At 42.2% G+C, this 16928-nt stretch overlaps 1 protein-coding gene across 1 annotated transcript in view; it reads left to right on the top strand.

The window, feature by feature from the left end:
* Positions 1–16928, top strand: part of SLC25A36 (solute carrier family 25 member 36) — a 74362-nt gene that overhangs the window by 37346 nt on the left and 20088 nt on the right. The window contains exons 3-4 of the mRNA XM_040349060.1: positions 5157–5234; positions 11790–11890. Of these exons, the coding sequence (XP_040204994.1) occupies positions 5157–5234; positions 11790–11890 (179 nt within the window). The remainder of the gene's footprint in view (positions 1–5156; positions 5235–11789; positions 11891–16928) is intronic.

Raw genomic sequence — 16928 nt, 5'->3', positions numbered from 1 at the left:
GAGAAAGCTCCCAGTACTTTTTTCATCAGGAAACAGACTGTTCAGAACAGAGAGGAATTACAGCAACATCAAAGCAAAAACGAACAATGAGGACATGAAACCAGGACTTTTCTTTAGTGACCCTTTATTGAATCTTTAGGCAAAACCTTTTAATTCTCTTTGATGTGTAACAGGATCAGAACCCCAGTCATAATGCTTTCCAGGGCTCTGGTTTCCTCTTACCTTTTACCAGATAAGCCCCAAAGATAATTTAAAACCTGACTGATGTTCTAATCCTACCCCACTCTATCAAAAAAAAAAATATTGGCTACAGATCTAATTTAGGGAATAATTGGTCTAAAATCCATAAATAATGAAAAATAAAATGTTTACTTTTAAACTGATGACTTGTAAAGGCTTGTCCCAATGAACAGTTTTGGGTACTGCTGTTTCTGTCATGGGCATGTGCAGTTTTGGTGCCTGATGTACTTGGTATCCAATTACCATAACCTCAACTCTTTTATATTTATGACAATATGGGGATATAATTGTTTTTGTTTGCACTAAAATATAATTTTAAGTTTGTGGTGTGTTTATATTTTCAGGAAAAAAAATATTTGAGAAACGGTAATGTAAATTTTGTGTAGACTAAGTTTAACTACTGCCCGCTATATGGTGGGTGGGATCCCCTCTTGTTCTGGGGTGAAGTCATGTCGCCCCAGTGTCCCCACTCTTGTTGCCCGCTATTGGCGAGTGGTGACACACCGCGACCCCGATCTGTGTAAAGAGCTAATGACGCAGCTCTTTAACCCATGTGATTAGCTGTGTCCAATCACAGATGATCACATGCAAACACGGAAGTGCCCTTTTTCGGCTCTCCTCGCTTCACACTGACAGTGCGAGTCAGAGGGGAGCCGATCAGCGGCATGTCCTCAAAGCAGAGACTGTACAGGTAATCGGGGCACTAATCATCAGTTCCCTGATTATCAATCTAGCCCCAGCAGTGCCCATCAGTGACACCAATCAGTGATGTCCGTCAGTGCAGCATATTGGTCCCTCCTCATCGGTGCCACCTAATCCATGCCCATTAGTGCCGCCTCATTGCACATCAGTGAAGGAGAAAAATTACTTGTTTACAAAACTTACTGACAGGAACAAACCTTCCTTTTCATTTTTGCTTAAAAAAAAAAGAAGTGGGGATTAAATGCCACCAAAAAGCTCTATTTGTGTGATAAAAATTTCAGTTGGCTACAGTGTTTGCATGACCGTGCAATCGTCATTCAAAATGTGGCCTGGGCAGGAAGAGGGTGAAAGTGCCCTTTATTGAAATGGTTAATGGAGAAGTAGAGCCAAAGCTTTTTCCCTGTAACTTACAGGAGAGCCCTTCATTCTGAACTGCTGTGAACGCATATTTAGCCGACAGCGGGCTACAGGCCACTGTCAGCTGACATCATAATCAACAGTCTCTCTCTGGGACAACCAAAAAAAAGTTGTTTGATAGGGACAAGTGCAAAAAAAGAAGATAAAATGGCTCTCTACCTGACAAGGTTTTCATTTTGGATGGCCTTTTTACTTTGTTAGTACAGTACATTGCCCTGGCTTTGAAAACCCCTTGACCTCCATTTATCTCGGCATTAAGGGGGACTTTGCTTACTGGGTCATTGTGGAATTTTTTTATGATGTAGTGGCCATATAAACAAGCAAACCTTGAAACTTTTACATACATTGTAGGAAGTAAGCCGGTTTAACTAATTTCAGGTCATAAGAATTTTAATGGACATGCTGGTAATGCAGCTTCTTTAAAAAAAAATAAAAAAAAATGATATATATAAATTTCCATCCATTTCATCATATTGGAAACCGGTTTAAGCTAGAATGGTAACATTCTTAAATAAAGCCAAGCACATGTCAGCTTAGTCATTGGTTAAGTAATGAGGAGCTTCCATTAATTTCTTATATAACAGATGTTTGGGAGTAAACCAATAGGAATAGCTTGCATATAAGTCACAATGTGTGACAAATGAGTTATTGAAGCCTCGTATAAAATGTGTAATTCTGTGCCTGTAAATAGTGGACTTTGCAGGGGTATAATGCATCTTTGGGGCAATGACATCTGAGTCAATGTAGTGTTTATACACAAGGTAAACTGTATCTACACTAAAATGTTAGCCCATAACAGTTAAAGTGGAAGTAAAGGCAAAAACCCTAACTAACTTTAAACCTACTCCCACCCCCATTCTAAGCCTTATCTATCTAAAGCTGTAAAGAAACGATTGTTATAAATGCCTATTCTAAAGCCAGTCCGGTCCCCAGTGGCACCACCTGCATGCAGGAGAAGGCCAACGATGGCTGGGAAGTGACATCACCCATAGACTTATTATGGAGCGTCTGTTATCGGCTGCCTCTCCTACACACTGAATCTGCTGCTCAGCCCAGGACCACACCAGAGTGGCATCAGAATAAAGAAGTATTAGTGATCTTTTCTATACGGGGCTAGAGAGATTGGGGCTTAGCATGGGGGGTGGGAATAGGTTTAGAGTTTGCGTTTACTTTCACTTAAAGTGGTTGTAAACCTTTGTTTACAACTGTATGCTACAGGTAAGCCTATATTAAGGCTTACCTGTAGCTAACCATGATCTCTCCTAATCATGCACGGTTTAGGAGATATCCCTGTATTTGCATGTGCCCACGTCATGCGGCAGATGCGCACTTAAGCCAACTGAAGCGATGGCACTGTGCCGTTCCCACGCGCATGCGCGGGAGTGACGTCATTGTGGCTCTGGCCAATCACAGTGCCGGAGCCGCGATACCCGGAAGTCAATCCGGGACAACAATGCGGCGGGGGAGACATGGAATGCTGCGGGGGCTTCAATGTATGCTGTGCATACTAGCTGATTATGCCTTTTGTCTTGCAGGGTTTATTTTTCGCTTTGCTTTCTGAGGGTTTCATTGATGGCCTCACTCTGAGAAGACCTTCATCCCCTCCAGTGTTTTTGCTGAGCAATATCCTATAGAGGAGGTTTTCCTAAAGAAATAGGCTTTCCCAGCCATTTCCTACTTTAACAAAACCTTCTTCCCTGTAAAGTAAAAGCATAATGTGCTAGTGCATTGCATAAACCTATTCTACCTGCCTGATTTGTGCCATGGTTTTGCACAGCACATCCCTGGTTCTCCTCTTCTCGGGTCCCCCGCCAGAGCTCTTGGCTCCACCACCCCGCCAAGTACCCCCCGCATGGGTGCTTGCTCTTGAGCCCTGTTCTGTGTGTCCATAAGACACACAGAGCAGGACTTGGCTCTGCCCCCCACTCCCTCCTCGCTGGCTCTTGACAGCTGTGGGAGCCAATGGGGAGTAAGAGACCTGAGAGAGCTTTGGCTCTCATGCATATTGTTGGTTCAGGAATGTGTTTTAAGGGGTGCTGGGGGGGAAGCTGCACACAAGTGTTTTTTTTTTTTTTTTTTACCTTGCAACCCCCTTTTAAAGAGCAACTTTACCCCCTAAATACTTTCTCCCTAAATACCCAATTACCTTTTTCCTGCTGGGTTGTCCTTCATAAAACATTCTCGCACACCCAGCAAATCTAGCATTACTCTGCAGTCATCACCCAGTCCAACACTACCATCTTCTCTGCTTGGATCACCTGGTAGTCTTGTCCTGGTTCTTGCATCCAGCGCCCAATGACTCGGTGCATGCACATCATCGGAGACCTTGCTGCAAGAACCGCTGGCCCCTTGATGTGACGTGACTCTTGCATCGTACATTACCCAGAGGCCTCCTAGGATGCATTAGGGGAGTATCCTGGAAAAATGGGGTACATCACAACCATCCCAGAAGTGTGAAGATTGCAAAAAATAAATGTGCAATTATGGATAAGGGGTGTAGTAAAATGATAGAAAGTGGCTGAGTTGTATGAAGGTCAGATTTACTTACGGCGGTAAGCACAATAGCCATTAGAAATCATTTTCTAAAGCTGCCTAGCATTTGTCCATATACTTTTTGACTACGTCAACTGTCTAAAAAAAAAAAAAAAAGGCAGTTAAAGCAGATTTAATGTCAGAAGCTAATGTAATCTCAGAGAATATTGACCTTTTTAAATATTCAGCTTTTATTGAAATAATACTTGGTGATCCCACCGTAAAGGTCCTTGGTTTTGGCTTTGTGTTATGGGTAATAACGGTCTTCCTATTGTATCCCCCTGTGTTGTCACCCTGTCGCATGCTTCCCTGATGGAGACTGACAGACTGTACCAACACATATTGCACGGGCATTTTACAAACCTGTCCAGAATAATATGCAGCTGATGGTGGAGAGCGTGCATGTAGACAGGGAGTGGATCAAAAAGCCGACCGAGATTAGCAACACTAAATTTTATCAAAGATGTAACCTATTTTCGAATGGACTCTAATAGGGGAAATTGGTGAATCGTGGGTGAAAACATTAGTGGACTCCTAAGATGCAAAAGATCAAAAATTATAATAAAAAAAACAAGATGGCAGTTGTATATGACAAAAAGTGTTTTAGCTACAAAAAATATATATTAATCCAGTTGAGGTTTAGTCCTACCTTTTTTAATGCACGGTTACTTTTAGGCCGGGTTCACACCTATGCGAATTAAGTCCGGCTTAAACCGCATCCAATTTGCATAACATTAAAAAAAATCATTGATTTTAATGAGGCTGGTTCACATATGTGCGATGCATTCGCACTGTGCATTGCCCAAAAAAAGTGTGTGTTTTTTTTTTTCTAGGCATTGCTGTGTGGCTCAGGTGCGAATTCAGGCCCATTATCTTCTATGGGCACGCATCTGATTCGCAGATGTGTTCAGTTATCATCCGGATTTCTCTCCTTCTCCTCAATACACTCCCCCTCTCCCAGGTCTCCAAATTCGCAGCTAAAACGGAGATGATCTGCTGAACAGCTCTCTTATCTCTTATCAGAGATAACAGAGCTGGAATTCCCACCGCACAAGTGTGAATCCAGCCTTGGCGTCCCTTACCATAGCTCAGTGATGCTGTTTTGAAGATTTTATTGAAGCCTGGTGACAGATGCCAGAAAATTTTGTTAACTTCCATGGCAAATAAACATACTACATTCTATTATATTATTTTCTTGGCTGATTTGACATTGGTCTGATGTGCTTCATTGTGTTCACTTTTGTTCTTTCTTGTATGTTTGTCAGGATGATCTTGCAAAAGGAAGGTCCTCGTTCACTCTTCAGAGGTCTGGGCCCCAACTTGGTGGGGGTGGCTCCTTCAAGGTATTGTCATGTTTATTTCATTTTTTTTATTTATTTTCTCAGTTTTAATGAAAAATATATACAGTCTATAGTGGTCAGTCTGGATGCTTTAGCTTTAAACTTGTACTGCATATGTGACAGATGGAAGAACAAAAACATTTTTAGTACTGTATTTGCTGGCGTATAAGACTACCTTTCACACTTAAAAAAAAAAATGGCCAAAAAGCAGGGGTCGTCCTTATACGCTGGGTCAGCTGCTCGGATGCCTGCTGGATGTGCGGTAATGCTGTATGTAGTTTATATACATACTGTATATACCGCTTAGCCAATCGCGGTGAGCGATGTATTCAAATGAATACAGAGCCTGCTTAGATTGGAGTAACAACCTCTGCCAACCCGAGCAGGCTACATACAGTAGCCTGCTCGGATTGGCTTTGAGAGTCAGAGAGGAGCAGGCTGATGATGTTCCAACCTCTGCCAATCCAAGCAGGCTTTGTATTTATTAATGGAATACATCGCTCGCTGTGATTGGCTCCGGCTCCAGCAAGAATGAAGAAGAATATGGCTCCAGAAGGAAGAAATATGAAGTGTCGGAAGCCTAGGAAGGGGGGGGTCGTCTTATACCGTGAGTACAGGCAAAAAAATTAGGGATGCACCGAAATTTCGGCCGCCGAAACATATCGGCCGAAAATGGTGTTTTCCCCACTATGCCGAAACAGAAAATCTTGCCGATAATGGTGCCGAAAAAGGGGCGGGGTCATCCCGCTGGGTGACGTTGTGTATTGTCCCGACGCGCCCCTCACAGTCTCCCCTGCTCCTTCTCACTCCAGCGCGGCTCTCACACACAGACGTGCACCGCAGCTGCGCCTGGCTCTGTTTCTTCCGGGTCCTCCCCTCTGCTCTGCTAAACCTAAAAGTTTCTCCGCCCGGGAGTGTTCCTTCCCTCCAGCTGCCTGTAATGTGTACTCGCCCCGGCCCAGAGCTAGTGCGGGCAGTGAGGTCTGCTTGCGATGAGGTTTCCTCGGGAGCCCTATGGGGGGGGGGGGGGGGTGGTGTCAGTCACACAGGCGAGACGCCCAGAGCTGGTGTGATAAGGAGTGCTTGTGTCCGGTGCCCTGAGCTGGTCTGATAAGGGGGTGGGGGGAACAGTGGCTGCATTTGATGGGGCACAAGTGGCTGCTTATGATGGCCACAGTGGCAGCATTTGATGAGGGCACAGGTGGCTGCATTTGATGGGCACAGGTGGCTGCATTTGATGGGGCACAGGTGGCTGCATTTGATGGGGCACAGGTGGCTGCATTTGATGGGGCACAAGTGGCTGCATTTGATGGGGCACAAGTGGCTGCATTTGATGGGGCACAAGTGGCTGCATTTGATGGGGCACAGTGGATGCATTTGATGGGGCACAAGTGGCTGCATTTGATGGGGCACAGTGGCTGCATTTGATGGGGCACATGTGGCGGCATTTTACAGGCACAGTGGCTGCATTTGATGGGGCACAAGTGGCTGCATTTGATGGGGCACATGTGGCAGCATTTTACAGGCACAGTGGCTGCATTTGATGGGGCACAAGTGGCTGCATTTGATGGGGCACATGTGGCAGCATTTTACAGGCACAGTGGCTGCATTTGATGGGGCACAAGTGGCTGCATTTGATGGGCAAAGTGGCGGCATTTGATGGGCACAGTGGCAGCATTTGATGGGACACATCTCTGCTGAGAGCTGTCATTGGTTGCTAGGACTGCCAGCATGCTAGCAACCAATTACATCATGTCGTCCCCCCCCCCCCCCCTGCGGAGTGCTTCTCCTTTTCAGCTACTGTTTTCTGCTTGCCAACTACAGGGCCTTGTAGCAACACGACTTGTTGTCGGCAGGTCACAGCATCTTGCCTGCGGCCATAAGATCCCGTCCAGCAAGCAGCACACCGTGACAGCAGGTCAGTTCCAAAATCAAATTAATCAGAATTTCAGGGGGGGGGGGGGGTGACACCATGTTTTACCGCACCAGGTGACACCAACCCTAGTGACGCCACTGTTCCTCCCCCTTTCTCATGTCGGCATGTCTGCAGCAGAGGACAGGAGAGAAGAAAGCTAGGCCGGGGGGAAAAAGAGAAAACTCAGAAAAAATCATGTACAGTACTACAGGAGACATGGAAATAGAAAGAGGACTGTGCTGGGGGAACTAATAGCCCCAGCACCACCAGATAGAGCCACACTGCACCGCACCACCAGATAGAGCCACGCTGTACCCGCACCACCATTTTATTTAAAATATATACTGTCATTTTTGGTATGGGTCATTTTCGGTTTCGGTTTCGGTTTCGGCCTGACATTTTTTTTTATTTCGGTTTCGTTTCGGTTCTGAAATTTCCATTTCGGTGCACCTCTAAAAAAAAATCATTAAAAAAACTGTAAAATTAGGGGGTCGTCTTATATGCCTGGTCGCCTTATACACCGGCTAATACGGTAGATTTATTTTCATACTTCAACATATTGGTGTTTGAGGCTCCCATTAAGTCTACGTGTGTTAGACATGTACAAGGTTTCCAAAAATTGCTGTGAATGTGCACCTCCTATTGACTTTCAGCAGTCTTTAAGGCATGGGGTACCATTTTCAAAAATTTAGCTCTACCCATTTTAATAAAGTGTATTTTTTTTTTTTTATTCAAGCCTGCAGAGCATTTCAGCCCCATTGTTGGTGGAATGTACATTCTCCTGCAGACTATCTCTCCAGCACCAGGTCCGTACAGAGATATGGACCCTTTATGGGACTGGAAAAGTAAACGCTGGAATACAAGTGACTTCACCATCCTGCTTCCAGCACAATCTGCAAGTTCCTCTGCCACAGTGACAGATGGAAATTTTAGCCTGCTTCTTCGTAGATCACTATGAACTGGTTACATGGTGAGCAGGAAAAGCCATGCACTAAATGAAAAACCATTGTCTGTAGGGGGAAGAAGACTGCAACACCGGTAAGGGCTTAAGTGGGTAGGTGGTTGCAGAATGCATCAATGTTTCGTGTTAAACCCTAAATATTGCTCTAATATCAAACATAGTATGAAAGGTGGCCAGTTCCTTTTTAAAGTAGTGCTGTCTAAAGATACAGACAGCAAGCCCTCCTGGGTTTGTTGATTTTAAGAAACAAGGTAATTGCTTTGATTTATATATAGATAGAGACATATATATCTATAGCTCTCTATCGTTCTCTATCATTCAGCATCTGCCTGCTGTTCCCATCTCCCTGTGATTCAATAAGTGCAGCCATGCGGGGCTCCACCCACACAGCCACGTCATTCATTCACAGATGAATGATGCTGATCAGCTCTCTAGGTAGCTCAGTGAGCTTCCTGTCAGTATGCAACTGCCTATCTGTATCCGTGGTACAGGCCGGCAGCTACACTGATATTCTGCAGGAGCCTGGCATTACACCTACCATCTTCTGAGTTGTGGGTGCAATACCTTACAGGCACCTATATTTTATTTATTTTTACCTGCAGAAAAAGTGTGTTGTGTGGTGCGTTTTTTTTTTTTTTTTTTTTTTTTTTTGTAAAGGGGAACTTCTCCTTTAAAGATCCTGTCTTCCTGATCCAGATTTCAATTCACATTGACCAGTAAAAGCATGCAGCCAATGAAGTCTAAATTCCTGTGAATTGCTAGGCAGTCAGCAATGGCAATGTTTGAACACCTACCAGTAGCTTTGGACAAAAAGGCAGTATTGTATTATATTGTTTGCCCATGTCTTAAAAAAACCTTGCCTTTAGTTTTGCTATAAGTTCTACTTTCACAGAGCAGAAACGGTATTGCACAGAAAGGGGTCTCTTGGCTCTTCTCAAGCCCCCAACTGGTGCTGTCTGCTCCTCCTCTGAGGGCCCCCTAAGCAAGCGTGCTGCTAAGGGGGCACCCATGCACATTGCATACATACTTGCTCTGCGCAAGTATATTGCTTACAGTGGTTCTTTACTTCCTGATCTGGGGTCCTGTGCTACCACTGTCCACTCCTCCTCTTCGTGCCCTCATAGCAAGCCCTGTGCTACAGGTGCGCTAGAGCCTGGCTGTGTACATCCATAGACCTACAAAGTGTGTATGGATGTACCATGCCCCCCATTCCCCCTCCAAGATTTGACTGACATGGCTACAGCTGCACCCTGTGTCTCCTGTGAGACCAGGAAGCAAGACCAGGGAGGCTGCAGTCAGGGACAGCTCTGGATCAGTGAGAGGGGGGGGGGGGGGCAGGACTGTTCCATGGAATGCATTAGGGTAAAAAACATTGACTTTAGAACCACTTTAAATATGCAGATATACTGTAGTATAATCATCTTGTACCTGCTAAAATCTGCCCAAGTCATCAATATGCGTGCTGGACAGCCAGAATGTTTCCTTGGCATAGTTGTCATGGCTGCCCTCTGAAAAGATGACGTCGGGCAGCCAGCCCCAGGATTTACTTTCATTTCTCCATAAGTAGGATTGAGATGCATCTTTTCAAAAATTGTTGCCGGCTCCAAAGAAGACTATAGGTTTTTACTGAGAAGTAGCAAGCTGCGATGCTAGCGGGAGTCTATTCTCCTACCTACCCCACCCTGATCTTTTTAGTCCTTTACATCCCAGTTCTAGAGTCATGCTGTATGCTAAATGGCATTGACTTCATGTACAAGAACTTTGCTCTAAATGCTCTTCTCTAAATATAGTACTAGAGTTCACAAAGAGCAAATAAGCTACAGTCCTTGTGAACTTATAAAACCAAAGTGTAACAGGCCTGTGATGAAATAATTAACCCCTCTTTGTGCAGCTTAAATTCTAGACTCTATTTATAGAGAATCCAAAATTAGATGATGTATGCACAGGCAGCACAGTTGGCATAAGTCAAATTTATTTCAGTAGACACTACTAGGATTGAGATGGTTGCCCATCAATCCTGGTACACCGTTTACAGATTTGTTTGGCAAAGAGGAGGTCATAGCTAAAACTGGGGTAAAAACGGGCATTGTGGGAGAAAATGTTCAAATATGTAATATTGGGGCTTATGCACAAACTTCTGCATCCAGAGTTGAACATTCCTATCTGTATGAATATATATACTTGGATCTGTATTTACCAGCACTTATTCGTACAAGGACACCTGTGAGTCCCAGGCACAGAAATGTAGCCGTTTTTCCTGTTGTATGGCCCTCTGTGTCTGTGTGCGTGAGCCCTTCGAAATAAGAATACATGTGGGGATTTTCTGAGGGTAACGGAACCTTGGACAGCATTATCATTTCACCAACTAATTGTCGCCACAGAAAACCTTTTGGATGAATGCCCTTTTCTCTTGTCATTCTATAGGTTAATACCATACACAATGGTGCATAGTGTAATCTAGTAAAACTATCATGCAGTCTTGCCTCCTAGGCCTTAATGTGATACTAAAGTAAATATCAAGGTTATACTTGCCTGCTGTGTGCAGTGATATTACACAGAAGGCACCCTCTTCTGGCTATTGGCTTCTCCCGGCTCTGGGTGTAGCCAGACGCTAAGGAGGCACCAGTCCATGCACGGTCCTGAGCCAGGCTGTGTGCGTTGATCCCACTCCTTTCTCACAGGAGTTTGACTGACATCAGCGGAAGCCTATCGCTACACTGTCCTCCGCTTGTCATGTGAAGCAGAAAGTGGGAGGTGGTTCTGGAGCCAGGTAAGTGTTTAGGCACACTGGGGCCAGGTGTTTAGAGATGGGGGGGCTAGGTCAAATAGTGGTTGTGTGTGTTTTTTTTTTTTTTGTGGTGTATTACATGCAGGGAATGAGGTGGGGGGGGGGGGGGGCACATTAAGGCTCATTTCACACTGGTGCAGTTTGCAGGCGCTATTGCACTAAAAATGGCACAGGCAAACCGACCTTAAACAACGGATGCTGTTTCTTCAGTGTGAAAGCCTGAGGGTGGTGCACTAGCAGGACCGCTCCAAAAGTCCTGCTAGCAGCATCTTTAAAACAGTGAGAGAAGCTGTGTGTTTACCACTGTTCCACCGCTACTTCCCATTGAAATCAATGGGAAACCGCGGCTATACCGCCTCTGCAGAGGCGCATTGCAGGGGCGGTATTAACCCTTTTTCAGGCGCTAGTGGGGGTTAAAACTGCACCGCTGGCGGCCGAATACCGCCGCAATTCCAACAGTATAGCGCCTCTAAAAATAGGGGCGCTATACTGTCACCGCACCTCCCGCCCCAGTGTGAAAGGGGCCTTAGACTTTGAAACCACTTAAAATCACGTTCTTCTAAGAGGTAGAACTAACCTTTTTAAAGCTGGAGTAATTATTTTTTATTTTTTTTATGAACAAATCATTGCTTTTTTCAGTACCACGTAGAGCTGTAGGGGTGAGATCTGAAAACTGTAGCATAAGTAAAGTTCAAAGCAGCCAAACAAGGTTCTCTATCTTGCTTTCCGCAGAAAAATAAAGCAAGTATATTCTAGTTGGTTCCAGCTATACAACAGCTCCAGTTTAGTTCCAGTTCTTAAACTATTGGTTTTTAGCAGCTGTATAAACGTAAGTTTAGTGAATAAGTGTTAAGCAGAGGCTTGATTACATGTGTTTGTTTTTCCTTCTTGCAGGGCCATCTACTTTGCAGCGTACTCGAGCTGCAAGGAAAGGCTGAACCATGTGTTTGCTGCAGATTCTACGCAGGTACACATGGTCTCTGCTGGGGCAGCAGGTAATTATCAGCAGATTTTGTGGATGCCAGTTAAGGACATGCCTGTACACTAACATCCAGATTTTCTTACTGTGAATAATTTCACCCTATTGAAATATTTTGTTTCATGCAACCTGATCTCTTATTCATATTTAAAAACTGTTTTATGAAGTTGGTAATCTTCTAGTCTATCCAACCAAAGAAAATCGTAGGTGGCCAGTATAGTCCTACTTAACTCGCTTTTAGATATAGTTAAGATCGCTTTCTCTATTCATGTCTTCTTTATATTCTTAATGTCTACAATGTACACACAGAACAGAAGAATGTAACTTGTTTCAGTCATTCTGCCTTGATCAGCTTATTAATTACTGTGATGAAAGTAGTAAGGCTGGCCATACACGTTCAATTCTTCTTTTTTTAACTTTTTCCTTTAGGCCCCTTTCACACATGCTGTCCACTCTTTTTTTATCCATCCGTTGGATGACAGACATCAATGCATCTCTATGGAAAAACAGATGTAAATGGATGATCATCCATTTACATCGGTTTACATTGGTTTTGGTAGTGGATGAAAAACTTATGAGCATAGATGATTATGTCATCCGTTTTGACATGACTGAACTGATGAAATGAACATCTGCATGTGTGAAAGGGGCCTTAGATTTATAAAAAAAAACATATAATGTAAGGTTAAAACTAAACCACTCTCAATTAGTATTCATTTAGGCAGGTCCTTGCACTGCATAGTTTAAGGTAAATTGTACAAGAAAACTGAACATGTATGGCCTGCCTAACTCATAACAGCCAGTCAGAAGTTTGAACCAATTTTTGAGGTTCTTGAATGATTTTATTTTTTTATTTTAAGTAGTCTTCATATCAGGACTGCAAAAGGCTTTGAATTTATTCACTTATTCTGTAGATGGGGCTGGGACTGCCATTTTAAAACTATACTAACTTCCCCATAGCAGCCAGTTTTTTTTTTATATATATTTTTTTTTTTTTTTTTTTAAATCCAACATCCCTTTCTTTCCTCTGCACTGGCTTTTTACGATTTACATAGTGTGAATTGTGTGATCAGTGTAGGATCTTTTTTTTATTTTATTTTTTCATTGATATAAGATTAGTTTATAAACCTTTTAGGTTTGCTAAACGGTAACATTACCTATCAAGGAGGCTTTGGAAATAAAGTTTCAGGCCTCATGCACACTGGAAGTTTTTTGACGTTTTTACAGCTGCTGTTTTTGGCAGTAGACGTTTTTTTTTTTTGGTTATTTTTTTCTACAGTCATTAAACGCTCCCTTATATTATCCTATGTGTCTATGCACACATAGGCTGTTAGCAGTTTTGGGCAGTGGCGTTTTTGAGCAGTAAAAAAAAAAAACACTAGTGGGTTCTCAGGCATTTTTCAGCTGTAAATTTTAGAATTTTTTTAAAAAAATGCTAAAACCGCTACCGCGGAAAAACGCTGAAAAAAGTTGCAAAGCTATTGGCGTTTTTTAAAACTTTATTTTAACGTCCAGTGTGCATGAGGCCTCAGAGTTGATGGCCAAATTGAAGCACAGGTGGGATAATTATGTTTGATCCACAGATAATTTACAGTACAAACATAGATGCAGTAAAAAAGGAAAACCGCTACCCTTTTCCCCAGATTATGGACTGCAACTGATTTGCTACTTAAGCCTGGGCTAACCTGGTTATTTACTAATGACTAATCCGTCTGTGTTTGTCATACAGCACAGTGTAGTCCATGAGCTTAATGATCAACAATTGATGATACATTCAGGCTCTTCAGCCTTTCAAATCATTCAATTCAGATGGATTTTAACCGGCAACAATCTTTTGTTTTTCAGTAACAGTATTGTTTGACACATAAATGCAATTAGAAATAACTTGTGTAAACCAAGGTGCTTCAACCACCCCACCTAAAAGAGCAGTGCTCAGGAAATGGCCATTAAGGTCTATGAGCTGAAATAGTATGACTTCTAAATAAAAAAATAAAAAAAACATGAATCACAAACGGTAATATTAGAACACTCCAAGAGTCCACAATAGTACTGTAGCAGCGCTACAATCACACCACCGTTTGATAGACTTCTATATGATGTACATATAGAAAGCAACAGTGATGCAGAGGAAGATAAATGCGATTGGCTGTAAAAATGTAGTCGGTGCTCCTTTCACCAAGAGATCTTCACCACGTGGGGGGATATTCCCCTTTTGGGGATGCACTCACCGAAATAAGAACCAAATGCGCATTGAATCGCCATAATTATCCACCGTTTACACTGCATTCTCCACAGTATCATTGTGAAGGAATGAAATGTCCACATAAAATAGTACTGCTTTTAAAGTTTATTAAAACCCCCAATGATCCCCTTACATGTTACACGTACCAAAAAACAGTATCATTGTGAAGGAATGAAATGTCCACATAAAATAGTACTGCTTTTAAAGTGTATTAAAACCCCCAATGATCCCCTTACATGTTACACGTACCAAAAAGCAAATAATCTCAAGAACAAATATGATTGTGAGCATGTGAATGTTCTCACTTGGTCACCATAATAACGAAATGAAACTGTCCTGTTACCATTTGTTCTGAGACTTCCTGGCTTGTCACTGGCCCATGGAACGCACACGTCACATCTGGTTAGGACAGGAGTCACGCTCTGGCCCGTTTCGTCATTTCTTGACTTTGTCTGAGCGTCAAGCAAATGATACTGGTGGAGAATGCAGTGTAAACGGTGGATAATTATGGTGATTCAATGCACATTTGGTTCTTAATTTCGGTGAGTGCATCCCCAAAAGGGGAATATCCCCCCATGTGGTGAAGATCTCTTGGTGAAAGGAGCACTGACTAAAGTTTTTACAGCCAATCGCATTTATCTTCCGCTGCATCACTGTTGCTTTCTATATGTAGCACTAACCCCCCGAATGAGCTGCTGAGTATTTTTGGGTGGCACGTTACCTCTATCTTCTCGCTGTCCAGGGTGATAAAAGAGTCTGAAGAATTCCAATGTCCACACGATGCACTTCCTTTTCTAGGATTTAATTGCAGAACTTAGTAGAAAAGAAATTGGAGGGGTGGAATTTTATTCACCTATAGGGATTGATTTACTAAAACTGGAGAGTGCAAAATCTTGTACAGCTCTGCATAAAATCCAATCGGCGTCCATGTTTTTTTTGTTTTTTTTATTGACGCATAATTCTGCAAGCTGAGGTTAGAAGCTGATTGGCTACCATACACATCTGCACCAGATTTTGGACTCTCCAATTTTAGTAAATCAACTCCATAGGGTTATCAGTACCTAGCCCTTATGAGAATATCCAGTTCTTAAAATTTAACGAAAGTGTGAATACGTAGAACTGTACAAGCAGAGTATCTGCTATGAAAGTGCAGGCCTCCTATGTTTCCAAGTTGGTCATGATGCCAAACCTTGTAGGCTGGTAGTTTGTCAGAGTTTAACTAATGGGCAGTTTCACAACCGCTTCTTACCTATCTGTGTAATAATACTGAGGAGTACTACAAATGCATCAACTTCACATTCCTGGGATAGAGAATCTTTGGGTAAAGCTTGATCTTGTAGTTCAAGAACTTCGCTTTGGATGGAGCTCTGTGTGCTGTTACATCATTCTGTAAGACCTCAGTCTTGCAAGGAAATTGTACACAGCCGTTGGGACCCTTATTTAGGTTTGGTTCTAATTATATGGCAATAAGGGAGGAGGGTAATGCATGGAATGGTCAGTAGCGGCTGTGAATTTTTTCATTATCCTGGAAACATTTTGTGTCTTGCAATAACATACAAGAATTGACATAGCTTCTGTTTTAGTGGCAATGCGTACATTCAGTAGACTAAAACTTAATGTTTGCATTTGGTAAGTATAATTTATTGTCTAGTTTTTGTTTTGTTTTTTGTTTTTTTTGTTTTTCATTTTTATATATAAAAGTTTGCACACGTTTTAGCATGTTTCTATAAAATATACAGTGCAAAGTATTCACATAGAATGCTACGAGATGTACCGTATGTATGTTCGTGTTTTTTTTTTCCGTCTATTTTTAACACTTTATTAGTTCATATGTTTGCTTATATTTTTATTTTATTTTTTATTATGGCATTTATGTAATCCCACTTATTTTGAGTATAAATTTCTTTGTATTTTTAAATCTATTTTGTTATTTTTAGAAATGTGCAGTAATTTTGTTTTTCATTTGTAAGTATTACATTTTATTTTATGAAATCCTTTCCTTGGGTTTCATTGGTACGCAATGTTGTGGACCACTGCTTGTTGTTGCGATACAGAAAAGCCTGTGTCTATTTTAGGCGTTTACTGTACATTTCCACTGTGAAAGGCGCGAGATTGTGTCATCTCATGCTCGCCTCCTGCAGGTCTCGTCCTGCTGAAATATGGACTAAGTTAACCTCGTGAGTACTTGACCCGGCTTCTCTCTGCAGCCAAAAGCGTAAGAACCGCACATTGGAATTGTAATTTTTTTTTTTTTTTTTTTTTATGGGGAACGAACCAGGAGTGGTGTGCTGTACTCTGCTGTGTTTAGGAGATGCAGATTTTTTTTTTTTTCTTTCTCTTCTACAAAGCCTCTGCAGATATGTGGATTTTGAGAGTGTGTGTGTGTGTGTGTGTGTGTGTGTGTGTGTATATATGTATTTGTATGTGTACACACTTAATCTATACATAGCATGTCACTAGTCTGTCTGTATAGTAGGGTGCACTTCACCACTAGCTGTATTCATGAAAGTGTCCATTAATTGACTTAAATTTTCCCTCACTTTTATGAATTTACCTGACCGAACTTTTTTTTTTTTTTTTTGTCTTTCTTTTTTTTCATCACCAATTTCTCAAGCCTTATGTCTTGTGCCCATGTGAGAATGTGCAACATTTTTTTTAAATGAGTCTTAGCTCATTCAAAAGTATTTTTTTTTTGTTTTTCTCATTAATCTACACTCCATACCCCATAATGACAAAGTGAAAACAGAATTTTAGAAATGTATGAAAAAACAAAAACTGAAATATCATATTGGCACAAGTATTCAGACCCTTT

This window comes from Rana temporaria, chromosome 4 (assembly GCF_905171775.1).
Source record: "Rana temporaria chromosome 4, aRanTem1.1, whole genome shotgun sequence".
Lineage (NCBI taxonomy): Eukaryota > Metazoa > Chordata > Amphibia > Anura > Ranidae > Rana > Rana temporaria.
Note: the sequence above shows the minus strand (reverse complement) of the source record. Positions and strands in the feature narration are given on the sequence as shown.